Consider the following 19,754-nt stretch of genomic DNA (forward strand, 5'->3'; position numbering starts at 1 on the left):
CACATACTGTCCACTACTATAGCCCAGTCACATACTGTCCACTACTATAGCCCAGTCACATACTGTCCACTACTATAGCCCAGTCACATACTGTCCAGCTACAATAGCCCAGTCACATACTGTCCACCACTACATACTGTAGCTATAGACCAGTCACATACTGTCCACTACTATAGCCCAGTCACATACTGTAGCTACAATAGCCCAGTCACATACTGTCCACTACTATAGCCCAGTCACATACTCACACTACTGTCACATAGCTACTATAGCCCAGTCACATACTGTCCACTACTACAATAGCCCAGTCACATACTGTAGCTACTATAGCCCAGTCACATACTGTCCACTTCTATAGCCCAGTCACATACTGTACACTACTATAGCCCAGTCACATACTGTCACACTACTATAGCCCAGTCACATACTGTAGCTACTATAGCCCAGTCACATACTGTCCACTACTATAGCCCAGTCACATACTGTCCACTACTATAGCCCAGTCACATACTGTAGCTACTATAGCCCAGTCACATACTGTCCACTACTATAGCCCAGTCACATACTGTCCACTACTATAGCCCAGTCACATACTGTCCACTACTATAGCCCAGCTACTATAGCCCAGTCACATACTGTCCACTACTATAGCCCAGTCACATACTGTGCACTACTATAGCCCAGTCACATACTGTAGCTACTATAGCCCAGTCACATACTGTAGCTACAATAGCCCAGTCACATACTGTTGCTACTATAGCCCAGTCACATACTGTCCACTACTATAGCCCAGTAACATACTGTAGCTACTATAGCCCAGTCACATACTGTCCACTACTATAGCCCAGTCACATACTGTCCACTACTATAGCCCAGTCACATACTGTCTAGTCTACTATAGCCCAGTCACATACTGTAGCTACTATAGCCCAGTCACATACTGTCCACTACTATAGCCCAGTCACATACTGTCACTACTATAGCCCAGTCACATACTGTCCACTACTATAGCCCAGTCACATACTGTAGCTACTATAGCCCAGTCACATACTGTCCACTACTATAGCCCAGTCACATACAGTCCACTACTATAGCAGTCAGTCACATACCGTCCACTACTATAGCCCAGTCTACATACAGTCCACTACTATAGCCCAGTCACATACTGTCCACTACTATCCACTACTATAGCCCAGTCACATACTGTCCACTACTATAGCCCAGTCACATACATACTATAGTAGCTACTATAGCCCAGTCACATACTGTCCACTACTATAGCCCAGTCACATACTGTCCACTACTATAGCCCAGTCACATACTGTCACATAGCTACTATAGCCCAGTCACATACTGTAGCTACTATAGCCCAGTCACATACTGTCCACTACTATAGCCCAGTCACATACTGTCCACTACTATAGCCCAGTCACATACTGTCCACTACTATAGCCCAGTCACATACTGTAGCTACTATAGCCCTGTCACATAGCTACTATAGCCCAGTCACATACTGTAGCTACTATAGCCCAGTCACATACTGTCCACTACTATAGCCCAGTCATACATGCCCATAGTCACTACTATAGCCCAGTCACATACTGTCCACTACTATAGTCCAGTCACATACTGTAGCTACTATAGCCCAGTCACATACTGTCCACTACTATAGCCCAGTCACATACTGTCCACTACTATAGCCCAGTCACATACTGTCCACTACTATAGCCCAGTCACATAGCTACTATAGCCCAGTCACATACACTACTATAGCCCAGTCACATACTGTCCACTACTATAGCCCAGTCACATACTGTCCACTACTATAGCCCAGTCACATACTGTCCACTACTATAGCCCAGTCACATACTGTCCAGCTACTATAGCCCAGTCACATACTGTCACTACTATAGCCCAGTCACATACTGTCCACTACTATCACATAGCTACCAGCCCAGTCACATACTGTAGCTACTATAGCCCAGTCACATACTGTAGCTACTATAGCCCAGTCACATACTGTCCACTACTATAGCCCAGTCACATACTGTCCACTACTATAGCCCAGTCACATCACATACTGTCACATACACTACTATAGCCCAGTCACATACTGTAGCTACTATAGCCCACATACTGTCATACATACTGTCACATACTGTACTACTATAGCCCAGTCACATACTGTCCACTACTATAGCCCAGTCACAGTCACTATAGCCCAGTCACATACTGTCCACTATAGCCCAGTCACATACTGTCCACTACTATAGCCCAGTCACATACTGTCCACTACTATATAGTCCATAGTCACATAGCCCAGTCACATCCACTACTATAGCCCAGTCACATACTGTCCACTACTATAGCCCAGTCACATACTGTCCACTACTATAGCCCAGTCACATACTGTCCACTACTATAGCCCAGTCACATACTGTAGCTACAATAGCCCAGTCACATACTGTCCACTACTATAGCCCAGTCACATACTGTCACCACTACTATAGCCCAGTCACATACTGTAGCTACTATAGCCCAGTCACATACTGTCCACTACTATACAGTCACATACTGTCCAGCTACTATAGCCCAGTCACATACTGTAGCTACTATAGCCCAGTCACATACTGTCCACTACTATAGCCCAGTCACATACTGTCCACTACATACAGTCACATACACTACTATAGCCCAGTCACATACTGTAGCTACTATAGCAGTCACATAGTCTATACAGTCACTGTCTACTATAGCTACTATACTGTCCACTACCAGTCACATACTGTAGCTACTATAGCCCAGTCACATACTGTAGCTACTATAGCCCAGTCACATACTGTCCACTACTATAGCCCAGTCACATACTGTCCACTACTATAGCCCAGTCACATACTGTCTACTATAGCCCAGTCACATACTGTACTACTATAGCCCAGTCACATACTGTAGCTACTATAGCCCAGTCACATACTGTCCACTACTATAGCCCAGTCACATACTGTCCACTACTATAGCCCAGTCACATACTGTCCACTACTATAGCCCAGTCACATACTGTCCACTACTATAGCCCAGTCACATACTGTCCACTACTATAGCCCAGTCACATACTGTCCACTACTATAGCCCAGTCACATACTGTCCACTACTATAGCCCAGTCACATACTGTCCACTACTATAGCCCAGTCACATACTGTCCACTACTATAGCCCAGTCACATAGCTAGTCACATAATAGTCACACTGTCCACTACTATAGCCCACATACTGTTCACTACTATAGTCCACTACCCAGTCACATACTGTCCACTACTATAGCCCACATAGTAGCTACATACTGTAGCTACTATAGCCCAGTCACATACTGTCCACTACTATAGCCCAGTCACATACTGTCCACTACTATAGCCCAGTCACATACTGTCCACTACTATAGCCCAGTCACATACTGTCCACTACTATAGCCCAGTCACATACTGTCCACTACTATAGCCCAGTCACATACTGTAGCTACTATAGCCCAGTCACATACTGTCCACTACTATAGCCCAGTCACATACTGTAGCTACTATAGCCCAGTCACATACTGTAGCTACTATAGCCCAGTCACATACTGTAGCTACTATAGCCCAGTCACATACTGTCCACTACTATAGCCCAGTCACATACTGTCCACTACTATAGCCCAGTCACATACTGTCCACTACTATAGCCCAGTCACATACTGTAGCTACTATAGCCCAGTCACATACTGTCCACTACTATAGCTCAGTCACATACCGTCCACTACTATAGCTCAGTCACATACCGTCCACTACTATAGCCCAGTCACATACCGTCCACTACTATAGCCCAGTCACATACTGTCCACTACTATAGCCCAGTCACATACTGTCCACTACTATAGCCCAGTCACATACTGTCCACTACTATAGCCCAGTCACATACTGTAGCCCAGTCACTACTATAGCCCAGTCACATACTGTCCACTACTATAGCAGTCCAGTCACATACTGTAGCTACAATAGCCCAGTCACATACTGTCCACTACTATAGCCCAGTCACATACACTACTAGCCCAGTCACACTACTATAGCCCAGTCACATACTGTAGCTACTATAGCCCAGTCACATACTGTCCACTACTATAGCCCAGTCACATACTGTAGCTACTATAGCCCAGTCACATACTGTCCACTACTATAGCCCAGTCACATACTGTACACTACTATAGCCCAGTCACATACTGTACACTACTATAGCCCAGTCACATACTGCTACTATAGCCCAGTCACATACTGTTACTATAGCCCAGTCACATACTGTCCACTACTATAGCCCAGTCACATACTGTGCTACTATAGCCCAGTCACATACTATAGCCCAGTCACATACTGTAGCTACTATAGCCCAGTCACATACTGTCCACTACTATAGCCCAGTCACATACTGTCCACTACTATAGCCCAGTCACTACTATGGCCCAGTCACATACTGTCCACTACTATAGCCCAGTCACATACTGTAGCTACTATGGCCCAGTCACATACTGTCCACTACTATAGCCCAGTCACATACTGTAGCTACTATAGCCCAGTCACATACTGTAGCTACAATAGCCCAGTCACATACTGTTGCTTCTATAGCCCAGTCACATACTGTAGCTAAGGTAGCCCAGTCACATACTGTAGCTAAGGTAGCCCAATCACATACTGTAGCTAATGTAGCCCAGTCACATACTGTAGCTGCAATAGCCCTGTCACATACTGAAGCTACTATAGCCCAGTCACATACTGTAGCTAGAATAGCCCAGTCACATACTGTAGATACTATAGCCCAGGCACATACTGTCCACTACTATAACCCAGTCACATACTGTGCACTACTATAGCCCAGTCACATACTGTAGCTACAATAGCCCAGTCACATACTGTCCACTACTATAGCCCAGTCACATACTGTAGCTACTATAGCCCAGTCACATACTGTCCACTACTATAGTCACATACAGTCACATACTGTAGCTACTATAGCCCAGTCACATATACTATAGCCCAGTCACATACTGTAGCTACTATAGCCCAGTCACATACTGTCCACTACTATAGCCCAGTCACATACTACTATAGCCCAGTCACTACTATACTACTATAGCCCAGTCACATACTGTCCACTACATAGCCCAGTCACATAATAGCTACCCAGTCACATACTGTCCACTACTATAGCCCAGTCACATACTGTCCACTACTATAGCCCAGTCACATACGGTCCACTACTATAGCCCAGTCACATACTGTCCACTACTATAGCCCAGTCACATACTGTCCACTACTATAGCCCAGTCACATACTGTCCACTACTATAGCCCAGTCACATACTGTCCACTACTATAGCCCAGTCACATACTGTAGCTACTATAGCCCAGTCACATACTGTCCACTACTATAGCCCAGTCACATACTGTCCACTACTATAGCCCAGTCACATACTGTCCACTACTATAGCCCAGTCACATACTGTAGCTACTATAGCCCAGTCACATACTGTCCACTACTATAGCCCAGTCACATACTGTCCACTACTATAGCCCAGTCACATACTGTAGCTACTATAGCCCAGTCACATACTGTCCACTACTATAGCCCAGTCACATACTGTAGCTACTATAGCCCAGTCACATACTGTCCACTACTATAGCCCAGTCACATACTGTAGCTACTATAGCCCAGTCACATACTGTCCACTTCTATAGCCCAGTCACATACTGTCCACTACTATAGCCCAGTCACATACTGTACACTACTATAGCCCAGTCACATACTGTAGCTACTATAGCCCAGTCAAATACTGTCCACTACTATAGCCCAGTCACATACTGTACACTACTATAGCCCAGTCACATACTGTAGCTACTATAGCCCAGTCACATACTGTCCACTACTATAGCCCAGTCACATACACTATACTGTCACATAGCTACTATAGCCCAGTCACATACTGTCCACTACTATAGCCCAGTCACATACTGTCCACTACTATAGCCCAGTCACATACTGTACTACTATAGCCCAGTCACATACTGTCCAGCTACTATAGCCCAGTCACATACTGTTACTTCTATAGCCCAGTCACATACTGTAGCTACTATAGCCCAGTCACATACTGTAGCTACATAGGTAGCCCAGTCACATACTGTCCAGCTACTATAGCCCAGTCACATACTGTAGCTACTATAGCCCAGTCACATACTGAAGCTACTATAGCCCAGTCACATACTGTAGCTAGAATATAGCCCAGTCACATACTGTCCACTACTATAGCCCAGATACTGTATAGCCCAGGTCCACTACTATAGCACATACTGTCCACTACTATAGCCCAGTCACATACTGTCACATAGCTACTATAGCCCAGTCACATACTGTGCACTACTATAGCCCAGTCACATACTGTAGCTACTATAGCCCAGTCACATACTGTCCACTACTATAGCCCAGTCACATACTGTAGCTACTATAGCCCAGTCACATACTGTCCACTACTATAGCCCAGTCACATACTGTCCACTACTATAGCCCAGTCACATACTGTCCACTACTATAGCCCAGTCACATACTGTCCACTACAATAGCCCAGTCACATACTGTCCACTACTATAGCCCAGTCACATACTGTCCACTACTATAGCCCAGTCACATACTGTCCACTACTATAGCCCAGTCACATACTGTCCACTACTATAGCCCAGTCACATACTGTCCACTACTATAGCCCAGTCACATACTGTCCACTACTATAGCCCAGTCACATACTGTACTACTAGCCCAGTCACATACTGTCCTATAGCCCAGTCACATACTGTCCACTACTATAGCCCAGTCACATACTGTCCAGTCACTACTATAGCCCAGTCACATACTGTCCACTACTGTCCACTACTATAGCCCAGTCACATACTGTCCACTACTATAGCCCAGTCACATACTGTCCACTACTATAGCCCAGTCACATACTGTAGCCCACTACTATAGCCCAGTCACATACTGTCCACTACTATAGCCCAGTCACATACTGTAGCTACTATAAGTCACATACTGTCCACTACTATAGCCCAGTCACATACTGTCCAGCTACTATATAGTCACCAGTCACATACTGTCAACTACTATAGCCCAGTCACATACTGTAGCTACTATAGCCCAGGCACATACTGTCCACTACTATAGCCCAGTCACATACTGTCCACTACTATAGCCCAGTCACATACTGTAGCTACAATAGCCCAGTCACATACTGTAGCTACTATAGCCCAGTCACATACTGTCCACTACTATAGCCCAGTCACATACTGTCCACTACTATAGCCCAGTCACATACTGTCCACTACTATAGCCCAGTCACATACTGTAGCTACTATAGCCCAGTCACATACTGTAGCTACTATAGCCCAGTCACATACTGTAGCTACTATAGCCCAGTCACATACTGTAGCTACTATAGCCCAGTCACATACTGTCCACTACTATAGCCCAGTCACATACTGTCCACTACTATAGCCCAGTCACATACTGTCCACTACTATAGCCCAGTCACATACTGTAGCTACTATAGCCCAGTCACATACTGTAGCTACTATAGCCCAGTCACATACTGTCCACTACTATAGCCCAGTCACATACTGTCCACTACTATAGCCCAGTCACATACTGTCCACTACTATAGCCCAGTCACATACTGTCCACTACTATAGCCCAGTCACATACTGTAGCTACTATAGCCCAGTCACATACTGTCCACTACTAGCCCAGTCACCACTACTATAGCCCAGTCACATACTGTCCACTACTATAGCCCAGTCACATACTGTCCACTACTATAGCCCAGTCACATACTGTCCACTACTATAGCCCAGTCACATACTGTAGTCCACTACTATAGCCCAGTCACATACTGTCCACTACTATAGCCCAGTCACATACTGTACACTACTATAGCCCAGTCACATACTGTAGCTACTATAGCCCAGTCACATACTGTCCACTACTATAGCCCAGTCACATACTGTAGCCCAGTCACATACTGCTACTATAGCCCAGTCACATACTGTCCACTACTATAGCCCAGTCACATACTGTGTCACATACACTACTATAGCCCAGTCACATACTGTAGCTACTATAGCCCAGTCACATACTGTCCACTACTATAGCCCAGTCACATACTGTAGCTACTATAGCCCAGTCACATACTGTCCACTACTATAGCCCAGTCACATACTGTCCACTACTATAGCCCAGTCACATACTGTAGCTACTATAGCTCACATAACTACTATAGCCCAGTCACATACTGTTGCTACTATAGCCCAGTCACATACACATAGTCACATACTGTAGCTACTATAGCCCAGTCACATACTGTAGCTAAGGTAGCCCAGTCACATACTGTAGCTATACTGTCCACTACTATAGCCCAGTCACATACTGTACTGCTATAGCCCAGTCACATACTGTCCACTACTATAGCCCAGTCACATACTGTAGCTAGAATAGCCCAGTCACATACTGTAGATACTATAGCCCAGGCACATACTGTCCACTACTATAGCCCAGTCACATACTGTAGCCAGCACTACTATAGCAGTCACAGTCACATACTGTAGCTACAATAGCCCAGTCACATACTGTCCACTACTATAGCCCAGTCACATACTGTCCAGCTACTATAGCCCAGTCACATACTGTCCACTACAATAGCTATAGCCCAGTCACATACTGTCCACTACTATAGCCCAGTCACATACTGTAGCCCAGTCCACTACTACTATAGCCCAGTCACATACTGTCCACTACTACTACTATAGCCCAGTCACATACTGTCCACTACTATAGCCCAGTCACATACTGTCCACTACTATAGCCCAGTCACATACTGTCCACTACTATAGCCCAGTCACATACTGTCCACTACTATAGCCCAGTCACATACTGTCCACTACTATAGCCCAGTCACACACTACTATGTCACATACTGCTACTATAGCCCAGTCACATACTGTCCACTACTATAGCCCAGTCACATACTGTCCACTACTATAGCCCAGTCACATACTGTCCACTACTATAGCCCAGTCACATACTGAAGCAGTCACATACTGTCCACTACTATAGCCCAGTCACATACTGTCCAGCTACAATAGCCCAGTCACATACTGTCACTGTCCACTACTATAGCCCAGTCACATACTGTAGCTACTATAGCCCAGTCACATACTGTCCACTACTATAGCCCAGTCACATACTGAAGTCACATACTGTAGCTACAATAGCCCAGTCACATACTGAAGCTACTATAGCCCAGTCACATACTGTAGCTACTATAGCCCAGTCACATACTGTAGCTACTATAGCCCAGTCACATACTGTCCACTACTATAGCCCAGTCACATACTGTCCACTACTATAGCCCAGTCACATACTGTAGCTACTATAGCCCAGTCACATACTGTAGCTACTATAGCCCAGTCACATACTGTAGCTACTATAGCCCAGTCACATACTGTAGCTACTATAGCCCAGTCACATACTGTAGCCCAGTCACATACTACTATAGCCCAGTCACATACTGTCCACTACTATAGCCCAGTCACATACTGTACTACTATAGCCCAGTCACATACTGTCCACTACTATAGCCCAGTCACATATACTATTATAGCCCAGTCACATACTGTCCACTACTATAGCCCAGTCACATACTGCTACTATAGCCCAGTCACATACTGTCCAGCTACTATAGCCCAGTCACATACTGTAGCTACTATAGCCCAGTCACATACTGTCCACTACTATAGCCCAGTCACATACTGTAGCTACTATAGCCCAGTCACATACTGTCCACTACTATAGCCCAGTCACATACTGTCCACTACTATAGCCCAGTCACATACTGTCCACTACAATAGCCCAGTCACATACTGTCCACTACTATAGCCCAGTCACATACTGTCCACTACTATAGCCCAGTCACATACTAGCCCAGTCACCACTACTATAGCCCAGTCACATACTGTCCACTACTATAGCCCAGTCACATACTGTCCAGCTACTATAGCCCAGTCACATACTGTCCACTACTATAGCCCAGTCACATACACACTACTATAGCCCAGTCACATACTGTACTACTATAGCCCAGTCACATACTGTAGCTACTATAGCCCAGTCACATACTGTCCACTACTATAGCCCAGTCACATACTGTCCAGCTACTATAGCCCAGTCACATACTGTCCACTACTATAGCCCAGTCACATACTGTCCACTACTACACATACTGCCTACAGTCACATACTGTAGCTACTATAGCCCAGTCACATACTGTCCATACTACTATAGCCCAGTCACATACTGTCCACTACTATATAGCCCAGTCACATACTGTCCAGCTACTATAGCCCAGTCACATACTGTCCACTACTATAGCCCAGTCACATACTGTAGCTACTATAGCCCAGTCCAGTCACACTATAGTCTACTAGTAGCCCAGTCACATACTGTAGCTACTATAGCCCAGTCACATACTGTCCACTACTATAGCCCAGTCACATACTGTCCACTACTATAGCCCAGTCACATACTGTCCACTACTATAGCCCAGTCACATATAGCCCAGTCACATACTGTCCACTACTATAGCCCAGTCACATACTGTAGCTACTATAGCCCAGTCACATACTGTAGCTACTATAGCCCAGTCACATACTGTCCACTACTATAGCCCAGTCACATACTGTCCACTACTATAGCCCAGTCACATACTGTAGCTACTTATAGACCAGTCACATACTGTAGCTACTATAGCCCAGTCACATACTGTCCACTACTATAGCCCAGTCACATACTGTAGCTACTATAGCCCAGTCACATACTGTAGCTACTATAGCCCAGTCACATACTGTCCACTACTATAGCCCAGTCACATACTGTCCACTACTATAGCCCAGTCACATACTGTCACTACTATAGCCCAGTCACATAGCCCAGTCACATACTGTCCACTACTATAGCCCAGTCACATACTGTAGCTACCAGCCCAGTCACATACTGTCCACTACTATAGCCCAGTCACATACTGTCCAGCTACTATAGCCCAGTCACATACTGTCCACTACTATAGCCCAGTCACATACTGTCCAGCTACTATAGCCCAGTCACATACTGTAGCTACTATAGCCCAGTCACATACTGTCCACTACTATAGCCCAGTCACATACTGTCCACTACTATAGCCCAGTCACATACTGTCCACTACAATAGCCCAGTCACATACGGTCCACTACTATAGCCCAGTCACATACTGTCCACTACTATAGCCCCGTCACATACTACTATAGCCCAGTCACATACTGTAGCTACTATAGCCCAGTCACATACTGTCCACTACTATAGCCCAGTCACATACTGTAGCTACTATAGCCCAGGCACATACTGTCCACTACTATAGCCCAGTCACATACTGTCTACTACTATAGCCCAGTCACATACTGTCCACTACTATAGCCCAGTCACATACTAGCCCAGTCACATACTGTCCACTACTATAGCCCAGTCACATACTGTCCACTACTATACTGTCCACTACTATAGCCCAGTCACATACAGTGTCCACTACTATAGCCCAGTCACATACTGTCCACTACTATAGCCCAGTCACATACTGTCACACTACTATAGCCCAGTCACATACTGTACCACTACTATAGCCCAGCCCAGTCACATACTGTCCACTACTATAGCCCAGTCACATACTGTCCACTACTATAGCCCAGTCACATACTGTCCACTACTATAGCCCAGTCACATACTGTCCACTACTATAGCCCAGTCACATACTGTCACATACACTACTATAGCCCAGTCACATACTGTAGCTACTATAGCCCAGTCACATACTGTCACATACACTACTATAGCCCAGTCACATACTGTCCAGCTACTATAGCCCAGTCACATACTGTCCACTACTATAGCCCAGTCACATACTGTCACCACTACTATAGCCCAGTCACATACTGTCCACTACTATAGCCCAGTCACATACTGTAGCTACTATAGCCCAGTCACATACTGTCCACTACTATAGCCCAGTCACATACTGTAGCTACTATAGCCCAGTCACATACTGTAGCTACTATAGCCCAGTCACATACTATAGCCCAGTCACATACACTACTATAGCCCAGTCACATACTGTCCACTACTATAGCCCAGTCATACATACTAGCCCAGTCCTGTAGCTACTCACACTACTATAGCCCAGTCACATACTGTAGCTACTATAGCCCAGTCACATACTGTAGCTACTATAGCCCAGTCACATACTGTAGCTACTATAGCCCAGTCACATACAGCTACTATAGCCCAGTCACATACACTACTATAGCCCAGTCACATACTGTCCACTACTATAGCCCAGTCACATACTGTAGCTACTATAGCCCAGTCACATACTGTAGCTACTATAGACCAGTCACATACTGTAGCTACTATAGCCCAGTCACATACTGTCCACTACTATAGCCCAGTCACATACTGTAGCTACTATAGCCCAGTCACATACTGTAGCTACTATAGCCCAGTCACATACTGTCCACTACTATAGCCCAGTCACATACTGTCCACTACTATAGCCCAGTCACATACTGTCCACTACTATAGCCCAGTCACATACTGTCCACTACTATAGCCCAGTCACATACTGTCCACTACTATAGCCCAGTCACATACTGTCCACTACTATAGCCCAGTCACATACTGTCCACTACTATAGCCCAGTCACATACTGTAGCTACTATAGCCCAGTCACATACTGTCCACTACTATAGCCCAGTCACATACTTTAGCTACTATAGACCAGTCACATACTGTCCACTACTATAGCCCAGTCACATACTGTAGCTACTATAGCCCAGTCACATACTGTAGCTACTATAGCCCAGTCACATACTGTCCACTACTATAGCCCAGTCACACTACTGTCATACACTACTATAGCCCTGTCACATACTGTCACATACACTACTATAGCCCAGTCACATACTGTCCACTACTATAGCCCAGTCACATACTGTCCACTACTATAGCCCAGTCACAGCTACTGTCACATACACTACTATAGCCCAGTCACATACTGTAGCTACTATAGCCCAGTCACATACTGTCCACTACTATAGCCCAGTCACATACTGTCACATACACTACTATAGTCACATACTGTACTACTATAGCCCAGTCACATACTGTAGCTACTATAGCCCAGTCACATACTGTCCACTACTATAGCCCAGTCACATACTGTACTACTATAGCCCAGTCATACACTACTAGCCCAGTCACATACTGCTACTATAGCCCAGTCACATACTGTACTACTATAGCCCAGTCACATACTAGCCCAGTCACATACACTACTATAGCCCAGTCACATACTGTCCACTACTATAGCCCAGTCACATACTGTCCACTACTATAGCCCAGTCACATACTGTAGCTACTATCCACTACTATAGCCCAGTCACATACTGTAGCCCAGTCACTACTATAGCCCAGTCACATACTGTCCACTATACTATACTGTCCACTACCCAGTCACATACTGTCCACTACTATAGCCCAGTCACATACTGTCCACTACTATAGCCCAGTCACATACTGTCCACTACTATAGCCCAGTCACATACTGTCCACTACTATAGCCCAGTCACATACTGTCCACTACTATAGCCCAGTCACATACTGTAGCTACTATAGCCCAGTCACATAGTCCACTACAGCCCAGTCACATACTGTCCACTACTATAGCCCAGTCACATACTGTAGCTACTATAGCCCAGTCACATACTGTCCACTACTATAGCCCAGTCACATACTGTCCACTACTATAGCCCAGTCACATACTGTCCACTACTATAGCCCAGTCACATACTGTCCAGCTACTATAGCCCAGTCACATACTGTCCTACTATACTATAGCCCAGTCACATACTGTCCACTACTATAGCCCAGTCACATACTACTATAGCCCAGTCACATACTGTAGCTACTATAGCCCAGTCACATACTGTCCACTACTATAGCCCAGTCACATACTGTCCACTACTATAGCCCAGTCACATACTGTCCACTACTATATAGCCCAGTCACATAATGTAGCTACTATAGCCCAGTCACATACTGTAGCTACTATAGCCCAGTCACATACTGTAGCTACTATAGCCCAGTCACATACTGTCCACTACTATAGCCCAGTCACATACTGTCCACTACTATAGCCCAGTCACATACTGTCCACTACTATAGCCCAGTCACATACTGTCCACTACTATAGACCAGTCACATACTGTAGTCCACTACTATAGCCCAGTCACATACTGTCCACTACTATAGCCCAGTCACATACTGTAGCTACTATAGCCCAGTCACATACTGTAGCTACTATAGCCCAGTCACATACTGTCCACTAGTCACATACTGCTACTATAGCCCAGTCACATACTGTAGCTACTATAGCCCAGTCACATACTGTCACATACTACTATAGCCCAGTCACATACTGTCCACTACTATAGCCCAGTCACATACTGTCCACTACTATCACATAGCCCAGTCACATACTGTCCAGCTACTATAGCCCAGTCACATACTGTAGCTACTATAGCCCAGTCACATACTGTAGCTACTATAGCCCAGTCACATACTGTCCACTACTATAGCCCAGTCACATACATACTATAGCCCAGTCACATACTGTCCACTACTATAGCCCAGTCACATACTGTAGCTCACATACTGTAGACCAGTCACATACTGTAGCTACTATAGCCCAGTCACATACTGTCCACTACTATAGCCCAGTCACATACTGTAGCTACTATAGCCCAGTCACATACTGTCCACTACTATAGCCCAGTCACATACTGTCCACTACTATAGCCCAGTCACATACTGTCCACTACTATAGCCCAGTCACATACTGTCTGTCCACTATTATATAGCCCAGTCACATACTGTCCACTACTATAGCCCAGTCACATACTGTCCAGCTACTATAGCCCAGTCACACATACTGTCACATACTACTACTAGCCCAGTCACATACTGTCCACTACTATAGCCCAGTCACATACTGTCCACTACTATATAGCCCAGTCACATACTGTCCACTATAGACCAGTCACATATAGCTATAGCCCAGTCACATACTGTCCACTACTATAGCCCAGTCACATACTGTAGCTACTATAGCCCAGTCACATACTGTCCACTACTATAGCCCAGTCACATACTAGCCCAGTAGCTACTATAGCCCAGTCACATACTGTCCACTACTATAGCCCAGTCACATACTGTAGCTACTATAGCCCAGTCACATACTGTAGCTACTATAGCCCAGTCACATACTGTCCACTACTATAGCCCTGTCACATACTGTCCACTACTATAGCCCAGTCACATACTGTCCACTACTATAGCCCAGTCACATACTGTCCACTACTATAGCCCAGTCACATACTGTCCACTACTATAGCCCAGTCACATACTACTACTATAGCCCAGTCACATACTGTCCACTACTATAGCCCAGTCACATACTGTAGCTACTATAGCCCAGTCACATACTGTAGCTACTATAGCCCAGTCACATACTGTCCACTACTATAGCCCAGTCACATACTGTCCACTACTATAGTCACATACTGTCACTACTATGTCCACTACTATAGCCCAGTCACATACTGTCCACTACTATAGCCCAGTCACATACTGTCCACTACTATAGCCCAGTCACATACTGTCCACTACTATAGCCCAGTCACATACTGTCCACTACTATAGCCCAGTCACATACTGTCCACTACTAGCCCAGTCACATACACTCAGCCCATACTGTCCACTACTATAGCCCAGTCACATACTGTAGCTACTATAGCCCAGTCACATACTGTCCACTACTATAGCCCAGTCACATACTGTCCACTACTATAGCCCAGTCACATACTGTCCACTACTATAGCCCAGTCACATACTGTCCACTACTATAGCCCAGTCACATACTGTCCAGCTACTATAGCCCAGTCACATACTGTAGCCCAGTCACATACTGTACTACTATAGCCCAGTCACATACTGTCCACTACTATAGCCCTGTCACATACTGTCCACTACTATAGCCCTGTCACATACTGTCCACTACTATAGCCCAGTCACATACTGTCCACTACTATAGCCCAGTCACATACTGTCCACTAATATAGCACTACAGCCCAGTCACATACTGTAGCTACTATAGCCCAGTCACATACTGTAGCTACTATAGCCCAGTCACATACTGTCCACTACTATAGCCCTGTCACATACTGTCCACTACTATAGCCCTGTCCACTGTCACTATACTGTCCATACTACTATAGCCCAGTCACATACTGTCCACTACTATAGCAGTCCAGTCACATACTGTCCACTACTATAGCCCAGTCACATACTGTCCACTACTATAGCCCAGTCACATACTGTAGCTACTATAGCCCAGTCACATACTGTCCACTACTATAGCCCAGTCACATACTGTCCACTACTATAGCCCAGTCACATACTGTGTCACATACTGTCCACTACTAGCTACTGTCCACTACTATAGCCCAGTCACATACTGTCCACTACTATAGCCCAGTCACATACTGTAGCTACTATAGCCCAGTCACATACTGTAGCTACTATAGCCCAGTCACATACTGTCTACTACTATAGCCCAGTCACATACTGTAGCTACTATAGCCCAGTCACATACTGTAGCTACTATAGCCCAGTCACATACTGTCCACTACTATAGCCCAGTCACATACTGTCCACTACTATAGCCCAGTCACATACTGTCCACTACTATAGCCCAGTCACATACTGTCCACTACTATAGCCCAGTCACATACTATGTCACATACTGCTACTATAGCCCAGTCACATACTGTCCACTACTATAGCCCAGTCACATACTGTCCACTACTATAGCCCAGTCACATACTGTCCACTTATATAGCCCAGTCACATACTGTAGCTACTATAGCCCAGTCACATACTGTAGCTACTATAGCCCAGTCACATACTGTCCACTACTATAGCCCAGTCACATACTGTCCACTACTATAGCCCAGTCACATACTGTCCACTTATATAGCCCAGTCACATACTGTCCACTACTATAGCCCAGTCACATACTGTCCACTACTATAGCCCAGTCACATACTGTCCACTTATATAGCCCAGTCACATACTGTCCACTACTATAGCCCAGTCACATACTGTCCACTACTATAGCCCAGTCACATACTGTCCACTACTATAGCCCAGTCACATACTGTCCACTACTATAGCCCAGTCACATACTGTAGCTACTATGGCCCAGTCACATACTGTCCACTACTATAGCCCAGTCACATACTGTAGCTACTATAGCCCAGTCACATACTGTCCACTACTATAGCCCAGTCACATACTGTCCACTACTATAGCCCAGTCACATACTGTCCACTACTATAGCCCAGTCACATACTGTAGCTACTATGGCCCAGTCACATACTGTCCACTACTATAGCCCAGTCACATACTGTAGCTACTATAGCCCAGTCACATACTGTCCACTACTATAGCCCAGTCACATACTGTCCACTACTATAGCCCAGTCACATACTGTCCACTACTATAGCCCAGTCACATACTGTCCACTACTATAGCCCAGTCACATACTGCCCACTACTATAGCCCTCTATGAAGAAAAGAGAGAGATAAGCACAGAGACGCAGATCAACTTTTTTGTAAGAGAAAAAGAGAGAAACAGAGACTCAGCAAGGAATACTTCAGGAGAATTGTTAGCCTATTTGATGTATAATTTGTATAATAAGTTTATAAATAGCAACTAAATATCAGTTTAATACTGTATATAGCTATAGATAGTAGGCTACACTGCATAATGAAATAATCCATATTAAGGTAGTATATAGAGGGTGGACTGACTGTACTATTTGTCATTAATAGACTGGTTTTACACACAACAACTTTCTGTCCATGACTCAAGCCATGCAGGTTCTGGTAGCCTAAACAGGACAGCTGTATATTCGAGAGACAAAAATAATTTGGTAGCTGATTAGTATTTTGTTTCATCTAACATACATTTTACAATCTGCATTGTTTGAATTTCCAACTTTAATTACTGAACAAGTAATATATTATTTCCACCAGCCAGCAGTCTAAATGTCAGCATTGTGGCACCGTGGATAGCTTTGTTAGGCTCCAAAAGTTAGGTTAAACCTGAGAAAATGACGACCAAATAGGCCAACCAATAAACAGTTATCCATTAGCTAAAGCTAAGCTCGGCCCTGGTAACACAGAAGAAGCCTATCATCGATTCCATAGGCCGCCGCATAGTCATGTCGCAACTTCAGCACCATGGACAGCGATCCGTATTTTTTACTTTGTGAGTGGCTGTCTGGCTGACACATCCGATTACAGGGGGGTCAAGAAAACGGAGTTACGCCAGACCACCATCCAGACATCATTGCATAGCACCACCATCCAGTCAGTAACAGACATCCAGTAACAGAGATCCAGTAACAGCCAGCCAGTACCACCCAGCCAACCACCCAGTTACAGCCAGCCAGTACCACCCAGCCAACCACCCAGTACCACCCAGTTACAGCCAGCCAGTACCACCCAGCCAACCACCCAGTAACACCCAGTTACAGCCAGCCAGTACCACCCAGCCAACCACCCAGTACCACCCAGTTACAGCCAGCCAGTACCACCCAGCCAACCACCCAGTACCACCCAGTTACAGCCAGCCAGTACCACCCAGCCAACCACCCAGTAACACCCAGTTACAGCCAGCCAGTACCACCCAGCCAACCACCCAGTAACACCCAGTTACAGCCAGCCAGTACCACCCAGCCAACTACCCAGTAACACCCAGTTACAGCCAGCAAGTCAGCCAGCAACAGTCAGTCAATAACAGTCCATCAGTAACAGTCAGTCAGCCAGCCAGTAACCATCAATAAGAACCAGCCAGCCAGCCAGTAACCATCAATAAGAGACAGCCAGTCACTCAGTCAGTCAGCCAGTAACAGTTAGTCAGTCAGCCAGTCAGTAACAATTAGTCAGTCAGCCAGCCAGCCAGTAACCATTAATAAGAGCCAGCCAGTCAGTCAATCAGCCAGCCAGTAACCATCAATAAGAGCCAGCCAGTCAGTCAGTCGGCCAGTAACAGTTAGTCAGTAACAGCCACTCACCTTGTAGAGATGCTGCTGCTGCTCCTCTGACATCATCAGCTCGTGGCTGTCCGTCACCACAGAGTCCATGTCCATAAGCCAATCCCAGAGCTCCTGGAAGTCAGACTCAAACTCCTGCAGACTGGAGTCCAGGAAGGAGGAAGGAGAGGTAGGAGGGGAGAAGGGAGGATGGAGGAGAGGAGGGAGGAGGGGGAAGAGGACAAGGAGAAGGAGCTGGGGTTAGAGATGACTCGGCTGTGAAATATCCTGCAGAACACAATGACTGTCACATCCTCACTATCCCCCCCAAACGCCCATCACTTAATGTCCACCTCCTCCTCAGGTTAACCGTCAGGTTGAAAAGAGGGCTAGAAAGGCAGCAGGACTTTACAGAAGGAATATTTGACAAGCGGTGGCAATTACTGCTGGCGCA

General features: G+C 45.7%; 1 protein-coding gene across 3 annotated transcripts in view; it reads right to left on the reverse strand.

Moving 5' to 3' along the window:
* The window catches only part of LOC118371748 (A-kinase anchor protein 6-like), a 266,002-nt gene that overhangs the window by 88,177 nt on the left and 158,071 nt on the right, over window positions 1-19,754 (reverse strand). For all 3 annotated transcript variants that reach the window (XM_052496677.1, XM_052496678.1, XM_052496676.1), the window contains exon 9: window positions 19,343-19,463. In XM_052496677.1, the coding sequence (XP_052352637.1) occupies window positions 19,343-19,463 (121 nt within the window). The remainder of the gene's footprint in view (window positions 1-19,342; window positions 19,464-19,754) is intronic.

Source organism: Oncorhynchus keta, chromosome 35, assembly GCF_023373465.1.
Source record: "Oncorhynchus keta strain PuntledgeMale-10-30-2019 chromosome 35, Oket_V2, whole genome shotgun sequence".
Taxonomy (NCBI): Eukaryota; Metazoa; Chordata; class Actinopteri; order Salmoniformes; family Salmonidae; genus Oncorhynchus; species Oncorhynchus keta.